General features: G+C 40.5%; 1 protein-coding gene across 1 annotated transcript in view; it reads right to left on the bottom strand.

The window, feature by feature from the left end:
* The window catches only part of ddx24 (DEAD (Asp-Glu-Ala-Asp) box helicase 24), a 51897-nt gene that overhangs the window by 9726 nt on the left and 29952 nt on the right, over positions 1–12219 (bottom strand). Inside the window, exons 5-7 of the mRNA XM_059962622.1 lie at positions 9967–10482; positions 8114–8189; positions 6703–6891 (exon numbers count right to left, since the gene is read on the bottom strand). Coding sequence (XP_059818605.1) covers positions 6703–6891; positions 8114–8189; positions 9967–10482 — 781 coding nt within the window. The remainder of the gene's footprint in view (positions 1–6702; positions 6892–8113; positions 8190–9966; positions 10483–12219) is intronic.

Genomic DNA, 12219 nt, shown 5'->3' with positions numbered 1-12219 from the left:
ACAATGGGCAAGTTGGGCCGAAGGTCCGGTTTCTGATTCTTTCATTAAATTTGCTGTCACTTTCCACCATGTCCTCTCCAAAGCCACAGCTTCCCACAATTGTTTTAAGAATCCCTTCTCTCAACTCTGACACTGGTAGATCTGTTGTGATCAATTATAACTTTACACACCAATACCACATCAATGTCCTTTTTCTGGTACCACTGAAAGGGCTTTCAGTTATACAATTTTTTTCATATTATTTTCCTCCTCTTAACCTTTCCATGTTCGATCCATCACCTTTGTTCTTGAAAAGCATCTCGTAGGCATTCAACAAATTTCCTCTCTTGTGATCTGACACCAACCTGATTTTCCCAATTCCCTTGCATATTGAAGTCCCACATTACAATTGTGTCATTACCCCATATTACATGCCTTTTCCAGCTCCTTTTGCAATCTCAACCCCACATCTTAGCTACTAATTGAAGGCTTATATACAATTCCCATAATGGTTTTATTAACCCTTGCAATTTCTTAACTCCACCCACAAAGACTCTCTGAACCTACGTCACCTCTTTCTAAAGATGTAATCCCATCTCTTATTAACAGCCACACTGCTGCTTATGCCTTCCTGCATGTCCTTTTGATACAAAGTGTATCCTTTTATGTTAAGCTCCCAACTTTGGCCTTCTTTCAGCCACGACGCAGTGATGCCCACGTCATACTGACCAATCTCTAATTGCGCCACGAGTTCGTCCCCCTTAGTCCGAATACTACTTGCATTTAAATACAGCACCTTCAGTCTTGTGTTCTTCACCCTTTTGAATGTTACCACTGTGGCACAATTTCTCTGCTCTGTCTGCATTTGTACCCAGTCACTGGTTTGTCCTTCCTTACACTCATGTTACACCCATTATTTCCTTGTAAACCTACTGGCTCACCCTCAGCTCTGTCATACTGGTCCCATCCCCCTGCCATATTAGTTTAAACCACTCCCAACATCTCTAATAAACCTGCCCACAAAAATAATTGCTCCCCCTCAGATTCAAATGCAACCCACCCCTTTTGTACAGGTCCTACCTGCCTGCCCCAGAAGAGATCCTAATTATCCAGAAATAATCAAAATTACCCAGTTTTTCTAGCTGAAGCAGAAAGATACTTGTACTCCTGTCTCCTCTCATTGCTACCATTGGGGAGGAGTACAGGAGCCTGAAGGTACACACTCAACCTTTGAGGAACAGCTTCTTCCCTTCCAGCATCAGATTTCTTAATGGACAATCAACCCATGAACACTATCTCTTCATTTTTTCCCTTTTGCACTACTTATTTAATTTCAAATATGTATTTCTTATTGTACTTTTTTAAAATTATTATGTATTGCAGTGCAATGAATTTCACAACATATGCCAATGATAATAAACCTGATTCTGCAGTTGGTGTTCCGTACAGTTGCCTCTGTGTTGGAGAAATTGACTGCAGATTGGGAGACCCCTTTGCAGAGCACCTCTGTACAGTTCACAATCGTGACAGTGAACTTCCAGTTACCCTTCACTTTTAATTCTTGATGCCACTCTCACCGTTTCAACAAACCTATAGACAATCAGTGTATCATCTTCCAACAAAGCATGTTACATCCCTCAGCATTCAATGTTGAATTCAACAATTCCAAGTAAATAAATATATATACTAAAGCTATTATGAACTCCATGGAGCATGTGGGGATCTTCCGATATCCAGGCAATCTTTCTTCCTTTCTTTTTTCTTCTCTTTCTATAGGGATATGTTAGGGGAAAGGGGTTGATAATTGTTTTTCTTTCTTTAACCTATTTGAAAATTCAATAAAAAAAATTTATTTAAAAAAAACAATTCCAAGTAAATAATCTTTACGGTGATTTGTTGAGGAGATGTCACTGACCACTGATTTTGCTGGTGGTGCGAGTCCTGAGGCAGCAGCGAGAAGAGAGCATGACCTGGGTAGTGGGTATCCCTGAGATCGATGCTGCTGTCCTGTGACAGTGCTCCATGCAGATGTGCTCAATGGTGAGGAGGGCTTTAACTGTGATGTACTGGGCCATTACGTTTTGTAGGAGTTTCCATACAAGGCTGCAATGCGGCCAGCCAGTATACTCTCCGCCACACATCTATAGAAGTTTGTCAGAGGTTTAAATGTTATGTTGAATCTTCACAAATTCCTCAGGAAGTAAAGGCGTTACGTGGCCCAGGACAGGACCTCTGAAATAATAATACCAAGGAATTTAAAGTTGTTGACCCTCTCCACCTTTGGTCCCTCAGTCAGGCTCATGGATCTCTGGTTTCCTCCTCTTGAAATCAATAATCAGCTCCTTAGTCTTGCTGACATTGAGGGAGAGGCTGGTGTTGTGACACCACTCAGCTAGATTTTCAATTTCCTTCCGATATGTTGATTCATCACCAGCTTTGATTCAAGCTATGGCAATGGTGTCAGCAAATTTGAATATAGCCTTGGAGCTGTGCTTAGCCGCACAGTCATAAATGTAAAGTGAGTAGAGGAGGGGGCTAAGCACACAGCCTGGTGGTGCACCTGTACTGAGGGAGATTGTGAAGGAGACGTTGTTAAAGGCATTGAGCTCATTTGGAACTGAAGCCCTGTTGTCGCCGATGTCGCTTGATTTTCTTTTTTAAGAGCTGATAGCATTCAAGCCCTGCCACAGCTGACAAGCATCCTTCACTGATTCAAGTTTAGTCCAGTATTGCTGTGAGGTGTTTTTCCAAAGATTGTACTTGGAGCTCTTGTAATTTTCTTGGTCACCTCTGATCTGGCCCTCAGCACACTGTGGATCTCACAGTTCATCCAGGTGGGGAAGACCAAATAATTTTACAGAGAGACGTTTGTCTACAACTGTTTTTATAAAGTCTGTGACAACCACGGTGTATTCATTCAGATCTACAGATGAGTGATTGAACACATCTCTGTCCACCAACTCGAGCCGATCTTGTAGCTGCTCCTCCGTCTCCCGCAACCACCACTTTGTTGCCTTAATCTCTGGAGCTTTACTCTTTAGCCTCTGTCTGTACCTTGTTACAAGAAGGAGAGCCAAGTGTTCAGATTTTCTGAAATGTGGTCTGGGAGTGGAAAGGTAGGCACTTCTTATTTTAGTATAACAGTGGTCTAGTGTGATGGGACCTCTGGTGCTACAGGTTACAGGTTATATGCTGATGGTAACTGAGTAGGGATTTCTTCAAACAAGCTTGATTGAAATCTCCAACTATGTTATAAAATGCAACAGGGTGGATTGTTTCCCATTTGGTGACAAAATCATGCAGCATCTCAAGTGCTTGATTATAATTGGCCGCAGATAGTATGCAAACTGCAGTCAGAATCATGGAGGAGAACTCAGACGGGAACTAGACTCAAAAACAGTTACTTTCCTCAAGCAGTAAGTCTGAACAACACCTCCACCCACGAACCCAATCACCACTACTTCAGCATTTCCTGTCAGTCACTTATGGGTGGTTATTGTGTAATAACCCAGATCTTATCAGGGAACTCAATGTAAAGGAACCCCCTGGAGGCAGTGATCAAATCGAACCATTCAGTATGACTGAATTCACACTGCAATTTGAGAGGGAGAAGCTTAAGTCACATGTATCAGTATTGTCATGGAATTAAAGCAATTACAGAGGAATGAGAGGGGGCTTGCCCAGGTAGATTTGAGGACAACACTGGCAGGGTGATGGCAGAGCAGAGGTGGCTGAAGTTTCTGGGAACAGTGCACAAAGCGCAGGATGGATTCGTCCCACAGTTGCTCTCAAATGGCAGGGGTAGGCAACCGTGGTTGACAAGGGAAGTTAAGGACTGCTTAAAAGCCAATGTAAGGGCATATAAGATAACAAAAATGCGTGGGAAGTTGGATGATTGGGAAGCTTCTAAAATCCAACAAAAGGCAACTAAAAAAGCTATAAGAAGGGAAAAGGTGAAATATGAGGGCAAACTAGGCAATAATATAAAGCAGGAAACCATTTGTTTTTCAGTTATATAAAGAGTAAAAGGAAGGTGAGAGTTGATATTGGATCACTGGAAAATGATGCTTTTGAGGAAGTAAAGGGGGACAAAGAAATGGCAGATGAACTTAATGGGTACTTTGCATCAGTCTTCACTGTGGAAGACACTAGCAGTGTGCCAGAGGTCCATGAGTGTCAGAGAGCAGGAATGAGGGCTATTGCTATTACAAAGGAAAACGTGCTAGGTAAACTGAAAGGTCTTAAGGTCACCTGCACCTATTGGACTACATCTCAGAGTCTTGAGAGAGGTTGCTGAAGAGATAATGGATGCATTAGTCACAATCTTTCATGAATCACTAGATTCTGGGTATAGTCTGGGTATAATTGAAATTGCAAATGTCATTCCAGTTTTTAAGAAGGGAGGAAGACAACAGAAAGGGAATTCTTGGCCATTTAGCCTAACGTTAGTGGTTGGGAAAGTGTTGGAGTCTATTATTAGGGTTGAGGTTTTGGGGAACTTGGAGATTAATGATAAAATAAGTCAAAGTCAGCAAGACTTATGCCTGACAAATCTGCTATTTTGAGGAAGTAACAAGTGGGGTGGACAAAGGAGAGGCAGTGGATGTCATTTACTTGGATTTTCAGAAGGCATTTGATAAGGTGCCACACATGAGGCTGCTTGACAAGATAAAATCATATGGCGCTACAGGAAAGATACTGGCATGGATAGAGGAATGGCTGACAGGCAGGAGGCAGTGAGTGGCAATGAAATGGGCCTTTACTGGTTGGTTGAGGTGTTCCTCAGGAGCCAGTAGTATTGGAATCATTATTCTTCATACTGTTTGTCAACGATTTGGATAATGGAATTGATGGCATTGTGGCAAAGTTTGCGGATGAAACAAAGATAGGTGGAGGGGTAGGTAGCGCTGAGGAAGCGATGTGATTGCAGCAGGAATTAGACAAATTGGCAGAGTGGGGAAAAAAAAGTAGCAGATGGAATACAGTGTCGGGAAATATATAAGGTATTTTGGTAAAAGGAACAATAGTGTAGACTATTATCTAAATAGAAGGGGATTTGAACATCAGAGGTGCGGAGGGACTTAGGAGTCCACATGCAAGACTCCCAGAAGGTTAATATACAGATTGAGTCTGTGGTAAAGAAGGCAAATGCAATGTTGGTATTCATTTCAATGGGAATAGAATACAAAACCAAGGAGTCAGGCTGCACTTGGAGTACTGTCAACTAGATAGGGTGGATGTGGAGAGGATGTTTCCTATGGTGGGGATACCCAAAACTAGAGGGCACAACCTCAAAATTGAGGGGCAACCTTTTAAAACACAGGAAAGGATGAATTTTTGTTTTAGCCAGAGAGTAGTGAATCTGTGGAATGCTCTGGCACAGACTGTGGTGGAGGCCAAGTCTGTAAGAATAGTTAAGGTGGAAGTTGATTGTTTCCTGATTGGTCAGGGCATCAAAGTAAGAAGGCAGGTGTATGGTGTTGAGTGGGATGCAGGATCAGCCATGATGGAATGGTGGGACAGACTCAATGGGCTGAATGGCCTAATTCTCCTCCCATGGTCTTATGGTACAGGCAATCCTATCCCTGACATAACTTTATGGACATGCAATCAATGTACAGAAGCTGCCTTATACTTTTATAGTTATTATGCCTTTTTTTATTCCGTTCTTTATCTTATTGTGATTTTCTGTGCTACATTGGATCAAGAGTAACTACTGTATTTTGTTCTGCTTTACACGTGTACTGGAAATGACATTAAAAATATTAAGTCACATTCTGGCATGAGTAAAGAACCTGAAGGTCAGAAAGTGAATGTTAACCTGCCTCTTCCATTAGCCTCAAAGAAATACCGCAAAGATCATCAATTAAAGGAAATCTTTGTAGAATTCAGACAATAGGCATGATATTCATAAAAATGCAGTAGACCATTTGGTTACACTAATGTCATGACTGTAATTTGCTCAGTTCTAATCTCAACGCAGTAACCACCCACAGTGTTATGGCAGAAGTTCAGAAAGGTAATGTACACGTGGCTTTTATATTAACATACAATATATAGTACTGAAAATAGTACTTATTTTAGTCATTTAATTATTAAGTTCTACTGTTAGCCAAGCAAGTTCTGCTTTATTTGGTTATATTCTTGTACGGTTGATGATACTAAACTTGAACTTGATGATCTTTTATTGAGTTTTGAAGTTAATGCACAGTATTCCTCAGTATGCTTTTTACCCTGATATTTTTTGAGAAAATTTACAAGGATGTTGCCAGGACTTGAGGACCTGAGTTATAGGGAAAGACTTTTATTCCATAGAAAGAAGAAAAATGCGGGGAGATTTGATAGATGTATACAAAAGTATGAGGGGTGTAGTAATTGCAAGCAGTCTTTTTCCACTGAGTTTGGGTGAGACTAGGACTAGAGGTCATGGGTTAAGGGTGAAATGTGAAACACTTAAGGGGAAAATGAGGTGGTGAGAATGTGGAACAAGCTGCTAGTTTAAGTGGTGGATGCAACTTTGATTTCAACATTTAAAAGAAATTTGGACAGGTACATGGATGGGAGTGGTATAGAGGGCTATGGTCCGGGTGAAGGTTGATAGGACATGACCAATTAATATTTTGGCATGGACTAGATGGGCCAAAATGCCTGTTCCTGTGCTATAACATTTTACAACTCTTTGACGTGGTGCAAAGCTGGTAAGTGAAAATTTATGATATTTACCTGAATTGCAGACATACATTTAGCTTGCACTGGAAACAGTGGGACATCTTCATCTTTGCCCAAAGCTTTGCATATCTTCTTAAAGTGAACCATGTCCCCTGGCCCGACCAACATCAAAGCAAGGCCTGCTTTTGTGGCTCGAGCTGTCCTGCCGCTCCTGTGAACGTAGATCTCGGTGGTGCGGGGCATCTGCAGGGAAATCACACAAATGTTAATGAAGCTTAACTGAATGTAGATAGCTTCAAGCTTATAGAAAAGGCAAATTGGAAAACTAGAGTGATAATATTAAAATGACTGATTAAAGATTCAAATTTAGAGAACAATATAAAGCCATTCAAATGTATAAAAACACTGATATTTGTTTTGATAAAGCTAATTTGAGCCTTAATCTTACAGAAAGTGCCACTAGGAATTAATAATGGAAAACAAGAGCATGACCTATGATTTAAAAGCATTTTGCATCAATCCAGATTATTGAAGATACAAATTAACAGCCCAGAAATAGCTGTAAACCAGGAAGTGGAAGAAAGCAAAGAACTGCCAAGAGAAAAAGACAAGAAATTTGGATTAGTACATGGATGAGAGGGATATGGAGGGCTATGGTCCCAGGTGCAGGTCGATGGAACTAGACAGAATAATAGTTCAGCAAGGACTAGATGGGCCAAAAAGCCTATTTCTGTACTGTAGTGTTGAATAACTAACTTTGGAGAATAGGGAACTGGTATAGTGCAATGCTGTGATTGTTCTTGCAAGTAGGGAATAGTTTACCAAATATGGTCAGTATCCGTAATTGATGAGACGACTCTGTATAAAATGGCATTTCTCTGTCCAGACTTCAGAACAATGTGTGTGACAGGGCCATGGTGTTTTCCTTATGCACAAGTAAAATAAGGTGTGGTGAGTCAAAAGAGTGAATTTGTTCTGGGTCACTATTTTATTTTACTTTTATTATCAGCGACAAGGGGTCATAAAAAGATGGATAAGGAGAGATTGTTTTCACTTCTGGGAGAATCTAGAAATGAGGGTAGGGTCACTGTAATAAATGAGAGTTGTTCTTTCAAATAAAAAAGATTGTGGTTTTTTTCTTCTACAAGTTCCCAAATACTTTTATGTAAACAAGTACATTAAGTGGTAAACAAACCTGTAATAGAACACTACAGCACAGTACAGGCCCTTCAGCCCTCCATGTTGTGCCAACCCATATAATCCTTAAAAAAAAGTACTAAACCCACACTACCCATAACCCTCCATTTTTCTTTCTATAATGTTTATTCCTTTTGCTAATTTGTATGTGAAATGCTGAATGGAGTTTGCACAAGAACTGAGTCTATTCTCTGATGTGCTAGGGTTTTTCTTGGGGAGATTTTAAAAGGACAAATCACCAGGTTCAGATTTTACTATTGAAACGTACCTGATAATGAATAACATGTTGTACATTTGGAATGTCTAGACCTCGAGCTGCAACGTCAGTGGTCAATAAAACACAGCTGTAACACAATGAGACAAACATACATTGAGTGGTCAGTAATGAAAGTAGTGAGCAGCTTGCAGTTCCTGGGTCAACATCCCACAGGATCTGCCCTGGGCCCAACACATTAATGCAATCGTGAGGAAGGCATTCCAGAGGCTCTACTCATTCGGAGTTTGAGGAGGTTTGGAATGTTAACAAAGACTTATGCATTTCTATACATGTACAGTAGAGAGCAATTTGACTGCTTGTTAAAGTGCATGGGATGGCAAGAAGCTGCAGAATGTTATGGAGTCAGCCAGCTCCATCATAAGCACAACCCTCCACAACATCAAGGACATATTCAAAAGGTGGTAACTCAGGAAAGTAGCATCCATCATTAAATACCCTCATCATTTGGGACATGCTCTATTCACTTTACTGTCATGAGGGAGGAGGTACAGGAGCCTGAAGACCTACACAATAATTTAGAACCAACTTTTTCTCTTACTCCATCAGATTTCTGAATGGTCCATGAACACTCACTATTCCCATTTTGTATGATTTATATTTTGTAATTTATATATTTTTATTGAGTCATAGACTCTACTGAATAGAAACAGGCCCTTCAGCCCACTTAGCCTAGAATGAACTATTACTCTACCTAAATCCTATTGACCTGTACCCGGCCATAGCCCTCCATACCTCTCCCATCCATGTACCTATCCAAATTTCTCTTAAAAGTTGAAATTGAACCTACATCTCCTCTTCTACTGGCAGCTCATTCCACGCTCTCACCACCCTGAGTGAAGAAATTCCCCCTCATGTTCCCCTTAAACATTTCACCTTTACCCCTTAACCCATGACCTCTAGTTCTAGTCTCACCCAACCTCAGTGGAAAAAGCCTGCTTGCATTAACACTATCTGTACTCCTTATAATTTTGTATACCTCTATCAAATCTCCCCTCCTTCTCCTACGCTCCACTGAATTAAGTTACAACCTATTGAATTAAGTTACAACCTATTCAATCTTTCCCTATAGCTCATGTCCTCAAGTCCTGGCAACATCCTTGCAAATTTTCTCTGTACTCTTTCAATCCTATTGATATCCTTCCTGCAGATAGGTAACCAGAACTGCACACAATACATCAAATTAGGCCTCACCAATATCTTATACAACTTCAATATAATATCCCAATTCCTGTACTCAATACTTAAATTTATGAAAGCCAATGTGCTAAAAGCTCTCTTTAGGACCCTACCCACTTGTGATGCTACTTTCATGGAAGTATGGACCTGTATTCCCAGATCCCTCAGTTCTACTGTACTACTCAGTGCCCTATCACTTATCATGCAAGTCCTACCCTGGTTTGTTCTCCCAAAGGTGCAACACCTCACACTTATCTGCAATAAATTCCATCTGTCATTTCTCAGCCTATTTTCCCAGCTGGTCCAGATCCTACTGCAAGCATTGATAATTCTTCCTCGCTGTCACCATGCCTCCAATCTTGGGGTCATCTGCAAACTTATGATCTTATTTATAAATTATCATCCAGATTGTTAATATAGATGACAAGCAACAAATCCACAAACCACCAGAGATGCAGCTATCCACTACCAGTCTCAGCTGTCTGTAGAAGGCATCAGTAACTCAAATAACCATGCTTTACAACAATGGTGTGGAGTCACATCGAACCTTCAAGTGGATAGACTACAGCAGCTGCAGTTTACGAACATACACTCAGTGGACTCAGTGGCCAGGAGGTTCTGTATAAATGGGCACTGAGCATACATTTATTTTAAGTTAGCGAGCTCACCTTTCTCTTTCAGCAAATCTTTCTAAATTCTTCAGCCTCTGTTTCTGGTGCATGTTTGCATGTAGCGGCAGAGGACAACATTCCAAAATAGTAAGGAGTGCATTTAGACGCTTTATACAATCTATACTATTTGCAAAGACCATAGTTCGGCCTGGATATTGAAGTAAGAAATAATAGAGGTAGATGTCTTTTTCCTCTACCTCACACTGGATTCTGGTTTCAGTGAGGGTTTCAACTGTGCCCTCTTTCCTGGATAAATCAATGACTTTGGGTTTTCCCCTGAGGCCTACTTTGTGTATCAGAGCTTCTAACTTTGTTTCTGTGTTTATTTTTTTGGTATTCTTCTTTCCCAATATTCTTGTAGGAACTTGATGAACCATCGTTAAAGTGGCAGAAAATATGAAAGTCCTTCTTTTTGGATGGTATTCTTTATCTTGTAGGAGCTCCAGGAGTTGAGAAAGTTCTGCAAAATGTCCTTTTTCAACCATGCGATCTGCCTCATCAATCACCAGGCACCTTTATCAAATAGACAAGAGTCAAAATTACTCAAGAGTTTAGCAGATTATGGAGTAATCCATTTTCTCTTTCTTAATACATAATTTGAAGAGCCTGACATCACTGGGACTAGTCAGTAGATCAGCGAGCTGTTTACTGTTTACTGCTCACTGCATGCACTTTGAATTATAATTTATATTGAATTATTTGTGTGTTTTATGTGCTGTGTGTGATATATATCCTGTGGGTACGCTATGGTCGGAAGAACACTGTTTCAGTCAGACGACTTATGTAAGTACAGTCAGATGACAATAAACCTGAAATTGAATTAGAAAAACTCCACGAACTGACTTATTAAAGGCAACACAAAAGCCAAAGAAAGGGAATTAATTAAAGCCAACATAAAAGCCAAAGCGACAGTACATAATAGAGCAAAAATTAGTGGGAAGTTAGAGGATTGGAAAGCTTTTAAAAACCAACAGCAGGCAACTAATAGAGTCATTAATGTAATGATAGAATACAAAAGCAAGGTAGCCAATAATATTAAAGAGGATACTAAAAGTTTCTTCAGAAAGATAAAGTGTAAGAGAGAGATGAGAGTGGCTATCAGTCCTCTGGAAAACGATGCTGGTGAGGTAGTAATGGGGAACAACAAAATAGTGGATGAACTGAATAAGTATTTTCCATCAGCCTTCACTGTGGAGACACCAGCAGTAAGTTCCAGGTGTCAGGGGTCATGAAATGTGTGAAGTTACCGTTAATAGGGAGAAGGTTCTTGGGAAAATGAAAGATCTGGAGGTAGATAAGTCACTTGGACCAGATTTTGTACACCCAGGGTTATGAAAGAGGTGGCTGAAGAAACTGTGGAGGCATTAAAAATGGTCTTTCTAGATTCTGGAATGGTTCCAGAAAACTGGAAACTTACAAGTGTCACTCCACTCTTCAAGAATGGAGAGAGGCAGAAGAAATGAAACTACAGGCCAGTTAGTCTGACCTCAGTGGTTGGGAAGATGTTTATTATTAAGAGTCGAGTATTAAGGATGAGTTCTCAGGGAACTTGGAGGCACACGATAATATAGACCATAGTTAGCATGGTTTACTCAAGGGAAAATCTTGTCTGACAGATCTGTTGGCATTCTTTGAAGAAATAACAAGCAGGATAGACAAAGGAGAATCAGTTGATGTTGTGTACTTGGATTTTCAGAAGGCCTTTACAAGGTGCCACACATGAATGAGGCTGCTTAACAAGCTATGAGCCCATGGTATTACAGGAAAGATACTAGCATGGATAAAGCAGTGCCTAATTGGCAGGAATCCAAAGAGTGGGAATAAAAGACCCTGTTTTGGCTGGCTGCTGGTGGTTAGTAGTGTTCCATAGGGTTCTGTATTGGGACTGATTCTTTTTATGTTAATATGTCAGTGATATGGATGATGGAATCGATGGCTTTGTTGCAAAGTTTGAAGATGATATGAAGATAGGTGAAGGGGCAGGTAGTTTTGAGTAAATAGAGAGGCAACAGAAGGATGTAGACAGATTAGGAGAATGAGCAAAGAAATGGCAGATGGAATACAGTGTCGGAAGTGTATGGTCATGCACTTTGGTAGAAGAAATGAAAGGGTTGACTATTTTCTAAATGGAGAGAAAATACAAAAAGCTGAGGGCCAATGGGACTCGAGAGTCCTAGTGCAGGTTTACCAAAATGTTAATCTGCAGGTTCAGTCTGTGGTCAGGAAGGCAAATGCAATGTCGACATTTAT

This window comes from Hypanus sabinus, chromosome 2, assembly GCF_030144855.1.
Source record: "Hypanus sabinus isolate sHypSab1 chromosome 2, sHypSab1.hap1, whole genome shotgun sequence".
NCBI classification, from domain to species: Eukaryota; Metazoa; Chordata; class Chondrichthyes; order Myliobatiformes; family Dasyatidae; genus Hypanus; species Hypanus sabinus.
This window is presented reverse-complemented; position numbering and strand designations above follow the sequence as displayed.